This window comes from Mobula birostris, unplaced genomic scaffold (genome assembly GCF_030028105.1).
Source record: "Mobula birostris isolate sMobBir1 unplaced genomic scaffold, sMobBir1.hap1 scaffold_3339, whole genome shotgun sequence".
Taxonomy (NCBI): Eukaryota; Metazoa; Chordata; class Chondrichthyes; order Myliobatiformes; family Myliobatidae; genus Mobula; species Mobula birostris.
This window is the reverse complement of record NW_027276405.1, coordinates 10001-34157: the sequence shown is the minus strand read 5'-3', so window position 1 is coordinate 34157 and position 24157 is coordinate 10001. Positions and strand designations below refer to the sequence as shown.

Genomic DNA, 24157 nt, shown 5'->3' with positions numbered 1-24157 from the left:
GGGACTCAATAGTCAGGGGAACAGACAAGAGGTTCTGTGGACGTGAACGGGATACTTGAATGGTATGTTACCTCCTAGGTACCAGGCTCAGGGACATCTCAGATTGCATCCACAACATTTTAGAGAAGGAGGGAGAGCAGCCAGATGTCTTGGTACATATTGGTACCAATGACATAGGAAGGAAAAGCAAAGAAGCCCTGAAAAGAGAATTTGGAGAGCCAGGTAGAAAGCTGAGAAGTAGGACCTCCTGAGTGGTAATTTCTGGATGGCTGCCCCTGCCGTGTGCCAGTGAGGGTAGAAACAGGATGATTTAGCAGATTAATGAGTAACTGAGAAGATGGCGCAGGTTCTTGGATCATTGGAATCTCCTCTGGGGGAGGCATGACCTGTTCAAAAGTGACGGGTTGCACCTGAACCCGAGGGGACCAATATCCATGCAGGCAGGTTTGTCAGAGCTGTTGGGGAGGGTTTAAACTGATTTGGCAGAGGGGTGGGAACTGGAATGAAGGGACTCAGGATAGGACGGATGATAAAGAAGCAAAGATAGTGTGCAGTCAGACTGTCAGGTTGGGCAGGCAGATGATAGGACATAATTGCAGCCATCAGGGTGAGTATCAGTACATGCAGAATCAAAAAGGGTAGCGAATACAGTACTCAAAGTGTTATATTTCAATGCACGGAGTATAAGAAGTAAGGTGGATAATCTTGGCAGGGATGATGTTGTGGTCATCACTGAATCGTGGCTGAAGGACGGTTGCAGTCGGGAGCTGAATGACCAAGGTTATACATTGTATTGAAGGGATAGGAAGGTAAGCAGGGGGGTTTTCTGCTGGTAAAGAATGACATCAAATCAGTAGAAAGATGTGACATAGAATCAGACAATGTTGAGTCCTTGTGGGTTGAATTAAGGAACTGCAAGGGTAAAAGGACCCTGATGGCAGTTACATACAGGGCCTCCCAACAGTAGCTGGGATGTGGACCACAGATTACAATGGGAAATAGAAAGGGCGTGTGGAAGGGACAATGTTATAATTGTCATGGGAGGTTTCAACATGCAGGTCGATTGGGAAAATCAGGTTGGTAATCAATCTCAAGAGAGTGAGTTTGTTGAATGCCTACGAATTGGCTTTTTCGAACAGTTTGTTGTTGAGCCTACTAGGGGATCAGCTATACTGGATTGGGTGTTATGTAATGAACTGGAGGTGATTAGGGAGTTTAAGGTAAAAGAACCCTTCGGAGGCAGTGATCAAAATATGACTGAGTTCAACTTGAACTTTGATAGCAAGAAAATAAAGTCTGATGTAGCAATATTTCAGTGGATTAAAGGAAATTAAAGTAACATGAGAGATGATTTGCCTGAAGTAAATTGGAAGGAGCTGCTGGCAGGGATGTCAGCAGAGCAGCAATGGCGTGAGTTTCTGGGAAAAATGAGGACGGTGCAGGATAGATTTATTCCAAAAACAAAGAAATGCTCAAATGGCAAAATAGTACAACCATGGCTAACAAGGGAAGTCAAAACTAATGTAAAAGTAAAAGAGAAGACATACAACAAAGCAAAAATCAGTGGGGTGACAGAGGATTAGGAAGCTTTTAAAACCCTACAGAGAGTAACTAAAAGAATCGTTAGGAAGAAAAAGGTGAAATGTGAAAGTAACCTAGCAAACAATGTCAAAGTGGATGGTAAGAGCTTTTTCAAGTGGGTAAAAAAAAATAAAAGAGAAATATATAGGATCGCTAGAAAATGAGGCTGGAGAAATAATAATGGGGGACAAGGAGATGGCAGATGAACTAAATGAGTATTTTGCATTGGTCTTCACTGTGGAAGACACTAGCAGTACGCCAGGTGAAGAGTGCGAAGGAAGAGAATTGAGTGCAGTTACTATTACAAGGGAGAAGATGCTCAAAAAGCTGAAAGACCTAAGGGTACATAAGTCACCGGGGCCAGATGAACTGCACCCTCGGGTTTTGAAAGAGGTAGCGGTAGAGATTGTGGAGGCATTAGTAATGATCTTTCAAAAATCATTGGACTCTGGCATGGTGCCAGAGGACTAGAAAATTGCAAATGTCACTTCACTCTAAGAAAGCAGGAAGGCAGCAGAAAGGAAGTTATAGATCAGTTAGCCTGACCTCAGTGGTCGGGAAGATGTTGGAATCAATTGCTAAGGATGAGGTTATGGAATACTTGGTGACACAGGACAAGATAGGACAAAGTCAGCATTGTTTCCTTAAGGGAAAATCTTACCTGACAAACCTGTTGGAATTCCTTGGGGAGATTACACATAGGATGGGTAAAGGGGATGCAGTGGATATTGTACATTTGGACTTTCAGAAGACCTTTGACAAGGTGCACACATGAGGCTGCTTACCAAGTTAAGAGCCCATGGTATTACAGGAAAGTTCTGGCATGGTTAGAGTTTTGGCTGCAAGTGGGAGTAAAAAGATCCTTTTCTGGTTGGCTGGCAGTGGCTAGTGTTGATCCACAGGGGTCGGTGTTGGGACCACTTCTTTTTATGCTGTATATCAGTGACTTTGATGGAATAGGTGGCTTTGTTGTCAAGTTTGCAGATGATAGGAAGATTGGTGGAGGGGCGGGTAGTGTTGAGGAAACAGGTAGGATGCAGAAGGACTTAGACAGATTTGGAGAATGGGCAGGAAAGTGGCAAATGAAATACAATGTTGGAAAACGCATGGTCATGCACTTTGGTAGTAGAAATAAATGTGCAGACTATTTTCTAAATGGAGAGAAAATCCAGAAATCTGAGATGCAAAGGGACTTGGGAGTCCTTGTGCAGAACATCCTAAAGGTTAATTTTCAAGTACAGTCAGTAGTGAGGAAGGCAAATGTAATGTCATCATTCATTTCAAGTGGTCTGGAATACAAGAGTAGGGATGTGATGGGGAGACTTTATAAGGCCTCACCTTGAGTATTGTGAACAATTTTGGGCTCTTTATGTAAGAAAAGATGTGCGGACATTAGAGAGGAGGAGGTTCACAAGGATGATTCTGGGAATGAAAGGGTTATCATACGAGGAACGTTTAATAGCTCTGGGTCTGTACTCGCTGGAATTCAGAAGGATGAGGGGGGATTTCATTGAAACCTTCCGAATGTTGAAAGGCCTAAACAAAGTAGATGTGGAAAGGATGCTTCCCATGGTGGGAGAGTCTAGCACAGCCTCAGGATAGAGGGGCATCCATTTAAAACACAGATGTAGGGAAAATTCTTTAGCCAGAGGGTGGTGAATTTGTGGAATTTGTTACCACAGGCAGCTGTGGAGGCCAGTTCATTGGGTGTATTTAAGACAGAGCTTAATGGTACTTAATTGAACATGGCATCTGGGGAGAAGGCTGAGGAGGGAAAAAAGGATCAACCAATAGATGATCAGTTGGCAAATTTGGAAGCTTCTTACAAAGTACACCAGGAAGCAGAATTACTTAATAAGATTACTGCCTTACAGTATGAGTATGATTCTATAATGTCCAAGTGTGTTTGAAAACTACTGACACAAGTCAGGCAGAGGTATTTTGAGCTTGGTGAAAAGCCCCATAAGTTATTAACCCATCAGTTAAGACAGATGCAGGCCTCCAGGGCCATACATCGTATAAAGGCGAAAGATGGCTTTTTATTGACAGACCTGGAAAAAATTAATAAGCATTTTGCGGAGTTCTATGCTAATGTTTACCGACCACAAGGCGGTCCAGACGTTGAAGCTATGGAAGCATTTTTTGATAATCTGAATCTGCCCACGCTGTCAACAGATTCAGTAAATACACTTGATGCTGATATAAGCCTAGATGAGATCAAGAAGGTCATCTCTTCCCTCCCCAATAATAAGGCAGCGGGTCCAGATTTAGCATGGAATTCTTCAAAGTATTTGGTCCAGAATTGTCACCTCTGCTCTTACGAATATTGAATCACTCTAGGATAGCTTCCAGATTGCCACCCACTTTATGTAAAGCTAATGTTTCTCTGGTTCCAAAACCAGGCCGTAATGCTGAGGTGGTTTCGCTGCTGCCCATTGAAACCAAAATTCTTGGGAAAGTTCTGGCCAATAGGTTAAGGGAATGCATTTGTTGTATTATTTATCCAGATCAAACTGGCTTTATACCAGGTAGATGTATGTATTTTAATTTGCGTTGTCTTTTCAATACTTTATATACAAAACATGCAGAAGAGGCTGCAGTCTTTTCATTAGATGCACAATGTGTGTTTGACCAAGTGGAATGGCTGTATATGATGTTTGCACTTAAGAAATTTGGATTTGGACCATCTTTCATTAAATGGATTGAGATAATTTATTCACACCCATCTGCTTCTATTATCACTAATCAGAATATTTCCTCCCCTTTTGCAATTCATCGTGGGACTTGTCAAGGCTGCCCCTTTCTCTGTTTTTGTCTGCAGTTATCATTGAGCCATTGGCTGTTAGCATCAGACAGGACCCTTTGATATCTCCCATTGATATGCATGGACATAAACATCACCTTTCATTATACACTGACGATGTCCTTTTATGTATCTCCAGCCCACAAACATCAATTCCCGCCCTTCTGACTCTATTTAATAGTTTTGGGATAAGAGTGAACTAATGCCAGTCACTGCAGTGGTTAATACAGCGTATTTACAGTCCATTCCCTTTAAAATAACCTATGATCATTTTTCCTATCTTGGTGTGACTATTACAAAAAACCCAGATGATTTTTTGCAAGTGAATTGGCAAAACAAAGTTGAGCAGGTTAAACGCAATATTGACTTTTGGAAAACCCTTCCAATTTCTTTGGTGGGAAGGGTTAACGCAATCAAGATGATTGTACTGCCATAATTTCTTCATCTTTTCCAGTCAATTCCATGTTTTATTCTGCTGTCATATTTTAGCAATTGGATTCAATTATTATACCCTTCATAAAGCCATTAGAATTACTAAAAAGCACTTGTCAAAGCCCAAGGAAGCAGGTGGTTTTGCCCTACCGGACGTTAAAATGTATTACTGGGCTGCCCACCTATCCATTCTTGCATGGTGGAAAAAAGGCCCACCCTCTACCTCAGACTGGTGCCCAGCATGGTTACTCATAGAGCGAGTGCTTTGTAAGAAGACTTCCTTACCAGCTCTCCTTAATAGCCCCACTGCAGTTAATAAGTCACATTTCAGTAACAGCTTCGTGGTTGGCAGCACTATAAGAATTTGGAAGCAGATTCAACTACACATTAAGGCCCCAAAATATTGACACTCCGATTTGTGACAATCATTCCTTTTTGCCTGGCCTGAATGATACTGTTTTTTCTACCGGGAAACAGAGAGGCATCTGTAGTGTAGGTGACCTATATATTAATGGAAACTTTGCCTCATTTGCACAGTTACAAGCAGTTTACAATATCCCTGCACCTAGTTATTTTAGATATTTACAAATTCGAGTTTATGTTTGGATATATATATCTAACTTCGAAGTTTCACACAAACATGAGTCCCCGGAGGCAATAAATAAATTTGATCCTGTTACTCATTGTGCGGTATCCTGTTTTTATCAGATCCTACATAATGGAGCTCGGGTGAATACTGCAGGTTTTAGACAGGCATGGGTGGATGAATTGGTCATAGAGCTGACAGAGGAGGTCTGGGATGAGTGTTTAAAGAGTAGACATGATTGTTCGGTCAATGTCAGACACAGACTTATACAGTTTAAAACAATACATAGACTCCATTATTCCAAAGAAAAGTTGCACAGTTTCTACTCTGATGTTTCACCAGTTTGTAATAGATGTAAATCTGTGAACAGTAACTTGTCACATTCATTCTGGTCATGTTGTAAGCTTTATGCATACTGGAAAAGTAGTTTTCACTGTTTCTCTGAGGCTTTTGGGAAGCGGTGGGAACCAGACCCACTCATAGCCATCCTTGGAGCAACAAGCTTCCTATCTTCAGCCAATATGTATGAAAGAATGGCTGTATCATTTGGAATGGTGATTGCTAAGAAGTTAATCTTGCAAATGTGGAAAATGGACTCTGTGCCTACGTACAGACCCTGTGGCTGAGAGAACTGGCAAATACTTTACATTTGGAGAGACTGAGACTATGTAATGAGGACAGAGGGGACATCTTTGAAAGGATATGGGGCCCTGTATTGGACTTTCTCACGGGGTGAGGACTGAGGGTTTTTGGTGTGGTGCACCTCTGCCGTGTATGTTTACTTTTGCCTTTATATTTTTCTCACTTTTGCTGCTCAATATTTAATTAGATTATGTTATGGTTGTGTTTTTTGTGGATGTGCTGTATTTTTTTTGATTTTTTTAAAATAAAAATAATTTAAAAAGGATCAACCATGATTGAATGGTGGAGCGGACTGGATGGGCCAAATGGCCTAATTCTGCTCCTATGTCTTATGGTCTTAACAAGTCTCGGCACGCTAGACCAGCATAGGGAGACTAGTTTCGGCTGATGCTTTGCACCTTCAGAGGTTAGAATAAACTCTCTGATCTCCTCAACATGGATCAACAGGGACTTCTCAGGAGGGCTAAGGATGCCCATCGTCTCCCTCTGCACCCTCACTACACATAGAGCCTCCATCTTCTTCTCCTTGTGTTCTAGCAGATGGGACAACTTCAAACCTACGCTGCTCAGTGGGAATCTGACTCATACTTGTTGACTTCACCTTGGCATCAGCCCTGGAGCCCCCTGTGAATCAAACGAGAAACGTATGTAGTGATGTCCGCTGTTAAATTCCTGGAGCGAGTTTGGAACTACTGTTTGCCACAAATCCTGTCAGTGCTGCCCCAGCGTTCTGGGTCCCGAGAAGCAGAGAGACGTTGCAGATGGTGCAGACTCCCCTTAACCAGCTGGAATGAAGAGGAATCTTATGTGGCAGTAGGAAGGCACTCAGCACTCGACAGTACTTTTTGGCATGGTGCCAAAAATTCCAAAGCTGGACAAGATTCTGTTGGCCCCAGAGAACTCCAGGGACGTGAAAGGTCGAGACGTCTGAATCTCATCGACACCCACACTGAACGAGAAACATGACAACACAGGAGAGAGAGATGCTGCCCTGATGTTAGTAGGGGAACAACAGTGTTTCCTTTCCTGCTCTCAGAGTGAAACCATTTCCATGCCAGGAGCTTCACTCTGTGTCTGACCCCGGGAGTGTGTGATGGGCCGGTGTGGAGGGAGATTCACTCTCCGTCTGACCCCGGGAGTGTGTGATGGGACAGTGTGGAGGGAGATTCACTCTGTATCTGATCCTGGGAGTGTGTGATGGGACAGCGTGGAGGGAGATTCACTCTGTGTCTGACCCCGGGAGTGTGTGATGGGACAGTGTGGAGGGAGATTCACTCTGTATCTGATCCTGGGAGTGTGTGATGGGACAGTGTGGACGGAGCTTCACTCTGTGTCTGACCCCAGGAGTGTGTGATGGGCCAGTGTGGAGGGAGATTCACTCTGTGTCTGACCCCGGGAGTGTGTGATGGGACGGTGTGGAGGGAGTTTCACTCTGTGTCTGACCCCGGGAGTGTGTGATGGTACGGTGTGGAGGGAGCTTCACTCTGTGTCTGACCCCGGGAGTGTGTGATGGGACGGTGTGGAGGGAGCTTCACTCTGTGTCTGACCCCGGGAGTGTGTGATGGGACGGTGTGGAGGGAGCTTCACTCTGTGTCTGACCCCGGGAGTGTGTGATGGGACGGTGTGGAGGGAGATTCACTCTGTGTCTGACCCCGGGAGTGTGTGATGGGACAGTGTGGAGGGAGCTTCACTCTGTGTCTGACCCCAGGAGTGTGTGTGATGGGACGGTGTGGAGGGAGATTCACTGTGTGTCTGACCCCGGGAGTGTGTGATGGGACGGTGTGGAGGGAGATTCACTCTGTGTCTGACCCCGGGAGTGTGTGATGGGACGGTGTGGAGGAAGATTCATTCTGTGTCTGACCCCGGGAGTGTGTGATGGGACGGTGTGGAGGGAGCTTCACTCTGTGTCTGACCCCGGGAGTGTGTGATGGGACGGTGTGGAGGGAGCTTCACTCTGTGTCTGACCCTGGGAGTGTGTGATGGGACGGTGTGGATAGAGCAACACACAGAGAAAATGCTGGAGGAAATCAGCAAGCCAGGCAGCATCTATGGAAATGAATAAACATTTGACATTTCGGCTGCGATTCTTCTTCAGTATTGAAAAAAAAGATGAGAAGTTAGAGTAAGCAGGTGGTGGGGGTTGGAAGTACAAAGTTATAGGTGACAGGTGAAACTGGGAGGGGGGCTGACTTGTGAAAGAGATAAAGGACTGGAGAAGGGGGAGTCTGATAGGAGAGCACAGAAGACCATGGAAGAAAGAGGGGATAAGGAGGCAGGTAAGGAGATAAGAGGAAAACAAGAATATGGAATGCTGAAGGGGGTGGGGGGCAATTACCAGAAGTTTGAGAAATCGATGTTCATGCTATCAGGTTGGAGGCTACCAAAACGGAATATAAGGTGGAAGACCCCTGAGCTATCAGCTTCCCGGCTCTTTACTTCACCCCTCCCTCTCTCCCGATTTCACCTATCACCTACCATCTTGTACTTCTTCCTCCGCTCCCCCCACTTTGTTCTAACTTCTCATCTTTTTTTGCCATTGCTGATGAAGGGTCTCAGCCTGAAGCATCAACTGTGCACTCTTTTCCATTGTTACTGCCTGCCCTGCTGAGTTCCAGCGTTGTGTGTATGTTGCCTGGGTTTCCAGCATCTGCAGTGTAGTGGGAGCTTCACTCTGTCTGGCCCCCGGGTGTGTCTGATGGGACAGTACGGACGGACCTTTAACTACTGGTCAACTTTGATCTGTTTCTTCCTTCCGAACCAGCACACCGAATCATGCCCTGGACCTGGAGGCTGCTAGGAACACCAGTTCAATCCTTGAGGAGTTACAGACTCTGGGATCTCAGTTCATCGACGAGTTGGACAGTGGGGCCAACATCTCAGGTAGGCCTGCAGGCATTTGTCTCGGACTCGGAGTGGCTGCATTTGACCTGGTTGGGCGTGGGGCGTGCGTGTGAGTGTGTGTGTGTGTACGTGTGAATGTGTGTGTGTACTTGTTTATGTGTGTACGTGTGTGTGTGTGTGTGTGTGAGTGTGTGTGTGTGTGTGTGAGTGTGAGTGTGTGTGCGTGTGAGTGTGTGTGTGTACTTGTTTATGTGTGTGAGTGTGAGTGTGTGTGTGAGTGTGTGTGTGTACTTGTTTATGTGTGTACGTGTGTGTGTGTGTCTGTGTGAGTGTGTTTGTGTGTGAGAGTGTGTGTGTGTGTGAGAGAGAGTGTGTGTGTGAGTGTGTGAGTGTGTGTGTGTACTTGTTTATGTGTGTACGTGTGTGTGTGTGTGTTTGTGTGTGAGAGTGTGTGTGCGTGTGTGTGAGAGAGTGTGAGTGTGTGTGTGTGTGAGTGTGTGTGTGTACTTGTTTAAGTGTGTGAGTGTGTGTGTGTGTACGTGTGAGTGTGTGTGTGAGTGTGTGTGTGTACTTGTTTATGTGTGTACGTGTGTGTGTGTGTCTGTGTGAGTGTGTTTGTGTGTGAGAGTGTGTGTGTGTGTGAGAGAGAGTGTGTGTGTGAGTGTGTGTGTACTTGTTTATGTGTGTGAGTGTGTGTGTGTGTGTGTGTGAGTGTGTGTGTGTGTGAGAGAGTGTGTGTGTACACAAACTGTATAGGAGTGATACAGATCTGCAGGAGCCTCCCCTCTATGTGCCTACATCCAGGACATATTCAGGGAGCAATCTCTCAAAAAGGCAACCCCCCCCCCCACCCAGGGCACCCTTCTCTTGTGACCATCAGGGAGGTGGTACAGGAGCCTGAAGGCCCACACTCAGTGATTCAGGAACAGCTTCTTCCCCTCCACCATCATATTTCAGAATGGACATTGAACCCATGAACACCAACTCCCTGCTGTATTGCCACGTACTGCTGTCGTACAACAGCAAATGTGACAGCATATGCTGGTGATATTAAAAATGATTCTAATCTGAAGGCAAAGGGGAAGAAGCTGTTCCTGAATTGTTGAGTGAATCCGCTACGTGAAGGAGAGAGAAAGAATGAGGCAGGACAGCAGAGTGAGGGAGGTGCAGGCGGGGGGTGGAGGGGAGAAGCGGGAGAAAGAGAGAGAAATAGAGAGAGGTGGGGAGACAGACAAAAAGGAGTCATAGACAGAGAGGCAGAGGGAGAGATGAAAAGGAGACAGCGAGACAGGCAAAGACAGAAAGGAGACACAGGGAGAGGGAGAGACAGAAAGGAGACACAGACAGAGAGACAGAATCAGAGACAGAAAGGAGACATGGAGAGAGGCAGAGGGAGAGACGAAAAGGAGACATAGAGATAGAAAGGAGATAGACAGAGAGGCAAAGAGAGAAGGCAATGGTATTGTACCAGGATCTTGGAAGGTAGGGGCAGTGGTGGTGAGCTGTGGTTACACAGGCCATTCACCCATCTCTCTCTCTCTCTGCCCCCTTTCCACCCTTCCAACAGCAGATGCCCGGATGGCCTCAGTCATCTCAGAGAACGAGGAGCTGCGGGAGAGGCAGTGAGTAGACGTGCATCTCTCCATCTTGTCAGAGGGAGGGCAATGGTCTGAGTGTTGGGATAGTCGGGCAGGGGTCAATCTCACATGAAAAAATCCATAATGTCTGTGCTGAATATAATTTCACAATGTCCATTTCCTTTTGTTCCCTGCACAATGGGAATTCTGACATGTCTATCCACGGCCTCCTCTACTGTAAAGATGAAGCCACACTCAGGTTGGAGGAACAACACCTTATATTCCGTCTGGGTAGCCTCCAACCTGATGACATGAACATCGACTTCTCTAACTTCCGCTAATGCCCCACCTCCCCCTCATACCCCATCCATTATTTGTTTTTATACACACATTCTTTCTCTCTCTCTCCTTTTTCTCCCTCTGTCCCTCTGACTATACCCCTTGCCCATCCTCTGGGTTCCCCCCCCCCCCCGCTTGTCTTTCTCCCCGGACCTCCTGTCCCATGATCCTCTCATATCCCTTTTGCCAATCACCTGTCCAGCTCTTGGCTCCATCCCTCCCCCTCCTGTCTTCTCCTATCATTTTGGATCTCCCCCTCCTCCTCCCACTTTCAAATCTCTTACTAGCTCTTCCTTCAACTGAAAGTCCTGACGAAGGGTCTCAGCCTGAAACGTTGACTGTACCTCTTCCTAGAGATGCTGCCTGGTCTGCTGCATTCACCAGCAACTTTGATGTGTGTTGCTCCAGCACTACCAAGCCTGTTTCTCGCTAACGCCAGATCCCTCACCGGGTTACTGGCTAGGCTAAAGGCTAACCTGTACAGACCAGTACTAGCAAGCCTGTTTCTCGCTAACGCCAGATCCCTCACCAATAAGATGGATGAGATCAGAGTGAGAACCATTCCTCACTGTGCAACTATCATCACGGAGACCTGGCTGAACCCAAACGTACCTGACGCTGTTATCGAGCTGGCCGGCTGCTCTGTTCACCGGGCCGACCGCACGAAGGACTCCGGGAAGAGCGGGGAGGAGGACTGTGTGTCTATGTAAACAATAATTGGTGCACAGCCGTGAACATTGTGGATAAACACTGCTGCACGGACTTGGAGCTCCTCGCGGTACGATGTAGACCGTTCTTTCTCCCGAGGGAGTTCACGACGATAACGATTACGGCTGTATACGTTCCCGCGCAAGCTGAAGCTAAGTCAGCAAACATGATAGCGCCAACAAACAGCTCATGGCTCACCCAGACAGTGTGATCATTGTAGCAGGGGACTTCAATCACACAGATCTTAAACTGGTCTTGCCCAAATTTTACAAAAATGTGAATTTCCCGACACAAGAAAATAACATACTAGTCCAAGTCGACACAAATATTCCAGGGGCATTCAAAGCAACCCCACCTGCACACCTAGGACAATCAGACCATATTTCCCTCACACTGACCCCAGTTTACAGACCACAGATCTGCAGAGTAAAACCAACTATCAAGACAGTACATATGTGGTTTGAGGAAGCCACCCCAATGCTCCAGGACTGTTTTGACAACACAGATTGGGACTTGTTTGCAAAGGGAGTGGACCTGGAGGATTATGCTGGTTCAGTCCTAGGATATATTAAATTTTGCACAGAAAATGTAATAACACAAAAGACAATTAAGGTGTTTCCCAATCAAAAGCCATGGATTCACAGTGATGTGAGGGAGCACGATGCAGCCTTCAGGTCAGGAGACAAACAAGCCCACAGTGAAGCACGGGGGAATCTCCACAGGGGCATCAGGGATGCAAAGCACAAATACAAACTGCACACTGAAAATCAGTTTGATAACAACAACCCCTGCAGTATGCGGAAAGGCATCGAGGCGCTGACAGACGACAAAACCAATAATCTGCTGCCAGATGACGCCGCACTGCCTGATGTCCTGAACGAGTTTTTTGCCCAGAGGGAGGAGGCTGCTCCACTCATCCACCCACCTGACGATGAGTCCACACGGGTCCTTAAGCAACATCAGGTGAGGTCCACCCTGAGGAAAGTGAATGCGAGTAAGGCAGCTGGCCCAGACGGAGTGCCCGGCCGGGTACTGAAAGCAGATGCCGACCAGTTTGCAGAGGTGTTTACAAGTATATTTAACCTCTCACTGCAACAAGCTGTTGTCCAACATGCCTTCAAACCTCCGCCATCATCCCAGTGCCCAACAAATCAGCTGTGAAGTGCCTGAACGACTATCGCCCTGTAACACTGACACCCACAGCCATGAAGTGCTTAGAGAGACTTGTGCTCTCACACATTAGGGCTATAATCCCACCTGATCTGGACAAACACCAGTTTGCCTACCAGGCAAACCGCTCCACAGAGGATGCAGTCACAACAGCCCTCCATACTGCTCTGACTCACTTAGAGGAACTGAACACTTACGTGAGGATGTTATTTGTGGACTTCAGTTCTGCATTTAACACAGTCATCCCCCATAAACCGGTCAGCAAACTGAACACTCTTGGCCTTGGTTCCCCCCGTGCTCACGGGTCATGGACTTTCTCACAGACCGACCGCAGCAAATCAGAATTGGTAAGCACACCTCCACCACCCTCATCTTAAAAATTGGCAGCCCGCAACGCTGTGTGCTGAGCCCTATGCTCTACACACTCTTCACACATGTACACCTCCAACTCCATAATTAAATTTGCAGACGATACCACAGTGGTTGGCCTGATCTCGGACGAGGATGAAACAGCCTACAGGCTTGAGGTGGATCATCTGATGGAGTGGTGTAAGGACAACGACCTGGTCCTTAACACTTCTAAAACAAAAGAGATGACCATCGACTTCAGGAGATCACAGGACAGGGTACACACCTGCCTCCATATACATGGAGAGGTAGTGGAAAGTGTGGAAAACCTAATATCCCTTGGAGTTATGTTGTCAAAACTGCTGACATGAACACCAACACCTCGCTGCTTGTAATGAAGGCACAACAAAGACTCTTCTTCCTCAGAAAGCTGAAACAGGCCAAACTCCCACAGAAGCTGCTGCTTAACTTCGACAGAAGCACAATTGACCAACAGCGCCACCGTGTGGTATGCCAGCTGCACAGCCGCTGAGCGACAAGACCTGCATCGCGTGGTGAAGGCGGCCCGGTGAATTGTCAGGATGGAGCTCCCAGGACGGGACACCATCTATCCCAGCAGACTCAGGAGGAAAGCAATCAGCATAACCAGAGACACCACACACCCTGACCACTCCCTGTCTGACCCGCTGCCATCCAGCAAAAGGTTCAGGACACTAAAAGCCAGAACAAATAGACTGAGGAACAGCTTCTATCCCAGAGCTGTGGCCTCCATCACACCACTCCCCCAGAACAATGACAGAAACTGTGAGCACACACAGGCACACACGAGCACTCAAATACTTGCACTAACAGCACTGTGTGCATTACTGTGAGACTCTGGTGTTGCTGCAAGTTATTTTCTGCTACTTTTTAATACTGTTTTTCTATTACTGCCTTGTTTTTATCTACCACTTTATTTAATTGCCTGACAGGAAGCCAAACAGAGTTTCTTGGTACCCATGTATAATGACAATGAAGATCATTCAATTCAATTCAATTCAGTTTATTCCTTGGAACGCAGAAAACTGCGAGGAGATTATGAGGGGTATAGACCGGATAAATGCAAGCAGACTTTTTCCACAGAGGTTGGGTGGGAGTATAACCAGCAGTCATAGATTAAGGGTGAAAGGTCAGGTAGTTTAGGGGAACATGAGGGGAAACTTCTTCACTCAAAGGGTGGTGAGAACGTGGAACGAGGTCCCAGAACAAGTGGTGCTCAATGTCAACGTTTAAGAGAATTTGGATAGGTACATGGATGGGAGGGCTGTGGAGAGCTGAGGTCCGGGTGCAGGTCAATGAGACGAAACAGATTAAATGGTTCAGCACAGACTAGAGGGGCCAAAGGGCCTGTATCTATGCTGTACTTCGCAATGACTTCATGCTCTTCTCACAACCGCTCTTCCCCCTCGTCACCTGCAGGATGGTTCTGGAGGGTGCACGCCGCTCGTTGCTGGCCCGGGTGGAGGAATTAGTTCGCGCACGCACTGAACTCCGCGAGAAGGTGCGGAGGCTGCAGGAAAGCAGCACTGCCCAAGAGCTGCACGTCAGCCAGCTGGGGGCAGCACTGAGCAGGTGGGTGAGGGAGGGGCCTGGTCTGGGGAGGGTGGGGCCTGGGGCCTGTGTTGGGCAGTTTGGTACCGTACTATCCGCTGGGTGAGGGGCAGGACCAGGATGAGAGGGGACATTGGGATTGGGGGGGAACTGGGGTGAGAGGGGATATTGAGATTGGGGGGTCAGGGTGAGAGGGGACATTGGGACTGGGGGGGCTGGGGTGAGAGGGGACATTGGGATGGGGGGGCCTGGGGTGAGAGGGGACATTGGGATGGGGGGCCCCTCGTGAGAGGGGACATTGGAATGGGGGGGCCCCTGGTGAGAGGGGACATTGTTTGGGACGGGGCCATGGGAGTAAGAGGCAGCGACTGAGATAAGGGATGAAGTCCAGTCCCCTAATGCGTGGGCGAGTGTTAATGGAAAGGAAGGGAAGGTTCTGGAGGGAGGGAGGGAGGGAGTGAGGAGAGAGGAGGGGTCTTGGAGGGTGGTGTAAATTGGAGTTGGTAGGGGAGGGGGAGGGAAAGGGGCTGACAGGAGCGGATTGAGTAGGAGAGGGTGAGGGGCTAAAGGAGGAGTGTTTGGGTCAGAGGGAGTGAGGGAAAGGTGGGAGACAAGTGAGGGGACGCTGATCATCTCTTCTGTCTCCAGGGCCGAGGCAATGAACAAGAGCCAAGGGCAAGAGGTGAATGTAGTTCCATCCGCTACCAGTACAAAACTCCCTCCGTACTATCTCCCCACCCCAACCCCAACCTATCTCCCCCCGCGCCCCACCCCCGACCTATCTCCCCCCCCGCTACTCACCCCCTTTCTACTCTCTCCCCCATTACCGCTCCCTCCTCCCACTCCATTACTATACCCCCCCCCACCCGTAGTCTCTGCCCTGGAGATTTTTCCTTTAGCTATTTGATCTCTCATTTAATCCACCCATCACCACAGGACCCCTCCCAAATGGGGCGCTTCACCCGGGCCGAGATGTCGCGCGTCCTCACCGAGCGTAACCTGTACAAGGAGCGTCTGATGGAACTTCAGGAGGCCCTTCACCGTAGTCAGCAACTCAGGTACCAAGTGTGAGCTCGGGGAAGTGAGCCTGGTTACGGTTACAGAGAAAGGGAAAGCAACAACAGAGTGCAGAATAAAGTGTTACAGTTACAGAGAAAGGGCACTGCAGGCAGACAATAAGCTGCAAGGGTCACGACGAGGTAGATTGTGAGGTCAAGAGTCCATCTTATCGTACTGGGGGACCGTTCAATAGTCTGATAACAGCGGGGTAGAAGCTGTCCTCGTACTGGGGGACCGTTCAATAGTCTGATAACAGCGGGGTAGAAGCTGTCCTCGTACTGGGGGACCGTTCAATAGTCTGATAACAGCGGGGTAGAAGCTGTCCTCGTACTGGGGGACCGTTCAATAGTCTGATAACAGCGGGGTAGAAGCTGTCCTCGTACTGGGGGACCGTTCAATAGTCTGATAACAGCAGGGTAGAAGCTGTCCTCGTACTGGGGGACCGTTCAATAGTCTGATAACAGCAGGGTAGAAGCTGTCCTCGTACTGGGGGACGTTCAATAGTCTGATAACAGCGGGGTAGAAGCTGCCCTCGTACTGGGGGACCGTTCAATAGTCTGATAACAGCGGGGTAGAAGCTGTCCTCGTACTGGGGGACTGTTCAATAGTCTGATAACAGCGGGGTAGAAGCTGTCCTCGAGCCTGGTGGGACGTGCTCTCAGGCTTTTGTATCTTCTGCCCGATGGGGGTGGGGGGGGGGGAGAGAGAGAATGTCCGGTGTAGGTGGGGTATTTGATCACACTGTCTGTTTTACTGAGACAGTGGGAAGTGTAGACAGAGTCCATGGAGGGGAGGCTGGTTTCCATGATGTGCTGAGCTGTGTCCACAACTCTCTGCGGTTTCCTGCGGTCCCGGGCGGAGCAGTTGCCGTACCGAGCCGTGCTGCATCCGGATCAGATGCTTTCTGTGGTGCACCGGTGAAAATTAGTGAGGGTCGACGGGGACATGCTGAGGAAGTAGAGGTGTTGGTGGGCTTTCCTGGCCGGGAAGTCTACATGGTTGGGCAGGACAGGCTGTTGGAGCTGTCCACACTGAGGAACCTGAAGAACAAGTAGAGGTGTTGGTGAGCTTTCCTGGCCATGAAGTCTTTGTGACCATCATCATCATTGTGTGCCACGACGTATGACGTGTTGTTCTTGGCAATTTTTTCTACAGAAGTGGTTTGCCATTGCCTCTTTCAGGAGAGTGTCTTCACAAGACAGGTGACCCTTCCCTAGCCATTATCAATACCCTTCAGAGATTGTCTGCCTGGCGTCAGTGGTCACATAACCAAGACATGCACCAGCTGCTGGTACGACCATCCACATGTCTTCATGTGACCCTGACGGGGAGGCTAAGCAGGTGCTACGGCTTGCCCGAGGGTGACCTGCAGGCTAGTGGAAGAAAGGAGCGCCTTGCACCTCCTTTGGTGGAGACATATCTCCACCTCGCCACACAACCAGGACAGGCTGTTGGTGATGTTCACACAGAGGAACCTGGAGCTCAGTATCACTGATGTAGGGAGGAGTGTGTGTACTGCTCCCCTTCCCGAGCTCATAACCAGCTCTTTTGTTTGGAAAATGGGATTCAGAGGCAGAGGGTCACCACAGTGAGGGCTTGATGAATGGACAAGAGAGTGCAGTGTGAACACCAAGGTCAAGTGAGGAGGGATAAATGAGGACTGAGAAGACTCAGCTTAAAGCATCGGCTGCTTATTCCTCTCCATAGACGCTGCCTCGCTTGTTCACTTCATTTTGTGTGTGGTGTTGATCTGCATTTCCAAAATCTCATGTGTTAGATGACAGGGCAACAATCCTGAATTCTTGCCCCCACCTCACCCATCTCTCTCCATCGTCCATCCACAGGGTGATGCGGGAGCAACAAGCCCAGAGTCCGTCGGGAAGGTCCACGCTCTGGGATCGGTGAGTAACAGACTGGGTTTCTGACACCTCCCAACCCCCACACCAATCCTCGGTAAGGGACTGACCCAGGGGTAGGGAGAGGGGATCTGTGCACAGTGCTCCCGGGGTGGATCTGACCCAGGGATAGGGAGACGGGAACTGTGCACGGTGCTCCCAGAGTGGGTCTGACCCAGGGATACGGAGACGGGAACTGTGCAATGTGCTCCCAGGGTGGGTCTGACCCAGGGATAGGGAGACGGGAACTATGCACGTTGCTCCCAGTGTGGAACTGACCCAGGGATAGGGAGACGGGAACTGTGCATGGTGCTCCCAGTGTGGGTCTGACCCAGGGATAGGGAGATGGGAACTGTGCACGGTGCTCCCGATGTGGGTCTGAGCCAGGGGTTATGGAGATTGGAACTGTGCATGGTACTCCTGGTGTGGGTCTGACCCAGGGATACGGAGATGGGAACTGTGCACGGTGCTCCCAGTGTGGGCCTGGCCCGGGGTTACAGAGAGGGGAACTGTGCAGGGAATGACTCCTGTCTTTACCTTTTCCACAGGTTTCACCGTCTGCTGGGACTGTCCCAGAAACAGGATGACCTTCCCTTGGAACCTGCAAGACACGCACTGGTGCTGCCAGGCTTGGAACTGGTCCCCCGTCAAAGGAGGGGGAGAACACTGGGTGTGGAGTTGATCGAGTGAGTCTCTCTCTGCCTCAGCCTGTTCACTCAGACTATGCTGGGAAACTGGACACAAAAAAAAAAATTGAAAAACTGAGAAACTGGAAAATTTCTCTCTCTCTCTCTCTCTCTCTCTCCCCCCTCCCCCCTCCCCTCTCCACTACCCTCTCTCTTTCCCCCCCCCCCCACTCCCCACCAGCCCTCTCTCAGACCCCCACAGGGACCGGCAGAGGGAGAGCTGGCATCACACCAGGTCCTACATCTGGGAGCACCATGGACGAGCTCAGATCCAGGGTTGGAGTCTTCCCGTGCAGGTCAGTACCGAGGTGGGGTCAGGTGGGTTACTGAGATTGGTCCATGGCATAAGCAAAGGTCAGAACCCCCCGCTCTACCTTTGGTAGCGTTTAGACCTGGCTGTCACAGACCGCAACAGCAAGAGCTGCTGCAGAGCAACACACACAAAGTGCTGAAGAAGCTGCTGATGAAGGGTCTCTGCCTGAAACGTTGAGTTCAAGTTCCAGTTGAACTGTGCGCATGAATATAGCCAAACAAAGCAGAGTTGTTCCGGCGCCAAGGTGTAAAACGCATTCCCAACAGCACACAGCTTGTATCGTTACAATAGCAGAAAACGTAGTCGCAAAACATGTATAGCCCAAGCTCCTGAGTGGCATGGCCTGTAGTTGTCAGCACTGAGCTTGTCTTCCAGGAGCGAACACTGGAGGGCAGCACCAACCCAGTGCTCCTGTGGAGCCCTCTGCTCTCTCCCTCACCACCTCTCATCGACTCGTTATTCCACTCCACTCTGTCGATACTGGCTGACTTGTTTGCGTGTGTTGTGGCAGACTAGATGGGCCAAACATGCTCCCTATGCTCTCTACCGCTATCCAAGTGCCTTTTAAATGCTGTTATTGCCCCCGCGTCAACCATTTCATCTGGCAGATCATTCCATATTCAGGCCAAAAAGTTCCCCTCGGATCCCTATTGAATCTCTTTCCCCCTCTCACCTTAAACCTGTGCCATGGTCCATGAATTTAATATTTCAGTAATAGTATGGAACATAGGAGCAGAATTAGGCCATTCAGCCCATGGAGACTACTCCACCATTCCATCATGGCTCATCCCCAATCCCACTCAACCCCATACACCTGCCTTCTCACCATATCCTCTGATGCTCTGACCGATCAGCTTCCATCTTAAACATACACAAGGACTTGGCCTCCACCGCAGTCTGTGACAGAGCGTTCCACCGATTCACCACTCTGGCTAAAAAAAATTCTTCCTTACCTCTGTTCTAAAAGGTCACCCCTCAATTTTGAGTCTGTGCCCTCTAGTTCTGGAGTAATATTGTAACTATATTGTTTGATTAAGCGTTCTTGTTTGGTTAAATAATTAATTACGGGTAATACATAAAAGTAAGTGAATTGCATACATCGTACCACATCGTACATATGTGCCTTGCTTAAAGTAAAAACAAAGTTAGCACATTCTGGACTCCCAACTTTCTCTTGGAATTAGTTTTATGTTTCAGAGTTGTAAATATAACACTCTGGTTCTTGATTGCCCAACCCTGGGGAAAAAGACTGCTCATTCACTCTATCTGTGTCCCTCAGGGTTAGAAAGGATGTATTGAAACTGGAGATGATTAACAGCCCATGGTATTATAAGAAAGATTCTAGCATGGATAAAGCAGTGGCTGGTCGGCAGGAGTCAAACAGTGGGAAGAAAGGGAGCCTTTACAGCATTCTTAAGTAGGAAGGTGAACAGCCAGAAGTCGTGATCCATGTAGGTACCAATGACATGGCTAGGATGAGTGATGAGGTTCTGCACAGGGAGTTAGGTGCTAAGTTAAAGGGGAGGGCCTCGAGTTGTGATCTCAGGATTGCTACCTGTGACACATGCTAGTGAGGCCACTTTCAAAGCCAAGATTGGACTCATAAGCCACTTGAGAGCCCATAAGTAGATCAACAGAACGAAGACCATCGTCCTCGATCTCGAGGGATAGCCACGACGACCAGGCCAGAACTGGGAAGATAATACAGTTTAATACATGGCTAAAGAGTTGATGTAGGAGGGAGAACGTAAGGTTTCTGGATCATTGGGCTCTCTTCCAGGGAAGGTGGGACGTGCACAGAGGGGATGACTTGCACCTGAACCAGTGAAGTGAATTGACTATTACTTACATCCTCCATATACATAAGGAGTAAAAATCTTTATGCTACGTCTCTATCTAAATGTGCAATGTGCAATTTATAGTAATTTATAATAAATAGTATGTACAACAGAACAGCCAATATAACAGAAATACAGTTGTATCAGCATGAATTAATCAGTCTGAGGGCCTGGTGGAAGAAGCTGTCCCGGAGCCTGTTGCTCCTGGCTTTTATGCTGCAGTACCATTTCCTGGTTGGTAGCAGCTGGAACGGTTTGTGGTTGAGGTGACTCGGGTCTCCAATGATCCTTCGTGCCCTTGTTGCAGATGTCTTTGTAAATGTCCTGAATAGTGGGAAATTCACATCTACAGATGCGCTGGGCTGTCCGCACCACTCTCTGCAGAGTCCTGCGATTGAGGGAAGTACAGTTCCCATACCAGGCAGTGATACAGCCAGTCAGGGTGCTCTCAGTTGTGCCCCTGTAGAAAGTTCTTAGAATTTGGGGGGCCACACCAAACTTCTTCAGTCGTCTGAGATGAAAGAGCCCTGTTGTGCTTTTTTCACCACACAGCCGGTATGTACAGACCACGTGAGGTCCTCGGTGATGTTTATGCCGAGGAACTTAAAGTTGTTCACTGTCTCAACCCCAGATCCATTGATGTCAATAGGGGCTAGCCTGTCTCTATTCCTCCTGTCGTCCACAACCAGCTCCTTTGTTTTACCGACATTGACGGAGAGGGTGATGAGTTCAGGGTTTCACCGTGCGTTTCAAAGTATGTTTCACTGCATTCATGCATTTCGACGTACGTTTCACCGTGAGTTTTGACATACATTTCGCCATGAGTTTCGACGTGTGTTTCACTGCGTTTTGACGTACATTTCAGTGGGTTTCGACATACATTTCACTGTGCATTTTGACATGCGTTTCACTGCGCCCTGAACTCACGAGTTCAGGGTTTTGATGTGCGTTTCGACGTATGTTTTACTGAGCATTTCGATTTGCGTTTCGCTGTGAGTTTTGATGTGCATTTCGGTATACATTTTACTGAGCGTTTTGATGTGCGTTTCGACGTACATTTCGCTGTGAGTTTCGATGTGCATTTCACTGCATACTTCAATGTGTGTTTCGACGTACATTTCGCTGTGAGTTTTGACGTATGTTTCACTGCTTTTCAATGTGTGTTTCACTGCGCATTTTGACATATGTTCCACTACGTGTTTCGGCTGGCATTTCACTGTGCATTTCGACATATTTCACTGCATTTCGATGTACATTTTTTCACTGAGTTTCAACGTGAGTTTCACTGCGTTTTGACATACTTTTCATTGTGCATTTTGATGTGCATTTCACTGTGTGTTTTGACATACGTTTCAGTGGGTTTCGATGTACGTTTCGCTGCGTGTTTCAACATGCGTTTCACCGTGCCTTTCGACGTATGTTTCGCCATGAGTTTCGACATGCATTTCACTGCGCGTTTTGACATTCCTTTCACTGCCCATTTCTCTGCGCGTTTCAACATGCATTTCACTGTGTTTCACTGAGTTTCAACATGCGTTTCCCTGTGCGTTTCGACGTACATTTCACTGCGTGTTTTGACGTGCGTTTCACTGTGTGTTTCACTGCGCGTTTCAATGTGCGTTTCACTGAGTTTTGACGTGCGTTTCACTGAGCTTTGACGTGCGTTTCACTGTGTGTTTCACTGCGCGTTTCAATGTGTGTTTCACTGAGTTTTGACGTACGTTTCACTGTGCATTTCACTGAGTTTTGACTTGCGTTTCACTGCGCGTTTCAATGTGCGTTTCACTGAGTTTTGACGTACGTTTCACTGTGTGTTTCACTGAGTTTTGACGTACGTTTCACTGAGTTTTGACTTGCGTTTCACTGTGTGTTTCAGTGCGCGTTTCAATGTGCGTTTCACTGAGTTTTGACGTGCGTTTCACTGTGTTTCACTGCGCGTTTCAATGTGCGTTTCACTGAGTTTTGACGTGCGTTTCACTGAGTTTTGACGTGCATTTCACTGAGTTTTGACGTGCGTTTCACTGAGTTTTGACGTGCATTTCACTGAGTTTTGACTTGCGTTTCACTGCGCGTTTCAATGTGCGTTTCACTGAGTTTTGACGTACGTTTCACTGTGTGTTTCACTGAGTTTTGACGTACGTTTCACTGAGTTTTGACTTGCGTTTCACTGTGTGTTTCAGTGCGCGTTTCAATGTGCGTTTCACTGAGTTTTGACGTGCGTTTCACTGTGTTTCACTGCGCGTTTCAATGTGCGTTTCACTGAGTTTTGACGTGCGTTTCACTGAGTTTTGACGTGCATTTCACTGAGTTTTGACGTGCGTTTCACTGAGTTTTGACGTGCATTTCACTGAGTTTTGACTTGCGTTTCACTGCGCGTTTCAATGTGCGTTTCACTGAGTTTTGACGTACGTTTCACTGTGTGTTTCACTGAGTTTTGACGTACGTTTCACTGAGTTTTGACTTGCGTTTCACTGTGTGTTTCACTGCGCGTTTCAATGTGCGTTTCACTGAGTTTTGACGTGCGTTTCACTGTGTTTCACTGCGCGTTTCAATGTGCGTTTCACTGAGTTTTGACGTGCGTTTCACTGAGTTTTGACGTGTGTTTCACTGCGCGTTTCACTGCGTGTTTCAATGTGCGTTTCACTGAGTTTTGACGTGCGTTTCACTGTGTTTCACTGCGCGTTTCAATGTGCGTTTCACTGAGTTTTGACGTGCGTTTCACTGTGTTTCACTGCGCGTTTCAATGTGTGTTTCACTGAGTTTTGACGTGCGTTTCACTGTGTTTCACTGCGCGTTTCAATGTGCGTTTCACTGAGTTTTGACGTGCGTTTCACTGAGTTTTGACGTGCGTTTCACTGTGTTTCACTGCGCGTTTCAATGTGCGTTTCACTGAGTTTTGACGTGCGTTTCACTGCGCGTTTCACTGTGTGTTTCACTGCGCGTTTCACTGCGTGTTTCAATGTGCGTTTCACTGAGTTTTGACGTGCGTTTCACTGTGTTTCACTGCGCGTTTCAATGTGCGTTTCACTGAGTTTTGACGTGCGTTTCACTGTGTTTCACTGCGCGTTTCAATGTGTGTTTCACTGAGTTTTGACGTGCGTTTCACTGTGTGTTTCACTGCGCGTTTCAATGTGCGTTTCACTGAGTTTTGACGTGCGTTTCACTGAGTTTTGACGTGCGTTTCACTGTGTTTCACTGCGCGTTTCAATGTGCGTTTCACTGAGTTTTGACGTGCGTTTCACTGAGTTTTGACGTGCGTTTCACTGTGTGTTTCACTGCGCGTTTCACTGTGTGTTTCACTGAGTTTTGACGTACGTTTCACTGAGTTTTGACGTGCGTTTCACTGTGTGTTTCACTGCGTGTTTCACTGCGTGTTTCAATGTGCGTTTCACTGAGTTTTGACGTGCGTTTCACTGTTTCACTGCGCGTTTCAATGTGTGTTTCACTGAGTTTTGACGTGCGTTTCACTGTGTGTTTCACTGCGCGTTTCAATGTGCGTTTCACTGAGTTTTGACGTACGTTTCACTGCGCGTTTCAACATTCATTTCCGTTTTACTTTTTGCTGTGTGTTTCGATGTACGTTTCACTGCATTTCGTTGCCCTCCCTCTTGCACCTCCCACTCTCTGTCATGCCACTGTGCCTCCCTCTCCCCCTCACCGTCACACCCTCCCCCCACATCCACCATAACCCTCGATACTCTGTTGCAGGATATCATAGACGGTCGCCAGGCTGCTGGTCTGCGGACCCC

The 24157-nt window shown here is 48.0% G+C and overlaps 1 protein-coding gene across 1 annotated transcript in view; it reads left to right on the top strand.

Moving 5' to 3' along the window:
• The window catches only part of LOC140192996 (C-Jun-amino-terminal kinase-interacting protein 4-like), a gene marked incomplete at its 3' end in the record, with an annotated part of 30641 nt that overhangs the window by 3542 nt on the left and 2942 nt on the right, over window positions 1–24157 (top strand). Inside the window, exons 2-10 of the mRNA XM_072250457.1 lie at window positions 8806–8924; window positions 10453–10507; window positions 14486–14638; window positions 15266–15299; window positions 15554–15675; window positions 17521–17577; window positions 18120–18257; window positions 18439–18553; window positions 24117–24157. The exon at window positions 24117–24157 is cut by the window's right edge and continues 64 nt beyond it. Coding sequence (XP_072106558.1) covers window positions 8806–8924; window positions 10453–10507; window positions 14486–14638; window positions 15266–15299; window positions 15554–15675; window positions 17521–17577; window positions 18120–18257; window positions 18439–18553; window positions 24117–24157 — 834 coding nt within the window. The remainder of the gene's footprint in view (window positions 1–8805; window positions 8925–10452; window positions 10508–14485; window positions 14639–15265; window positions 15300–15553; window positions 15676–17520; window positions 17578–18119; window positions 18258–18438; window positions 18554–24116) is intronic.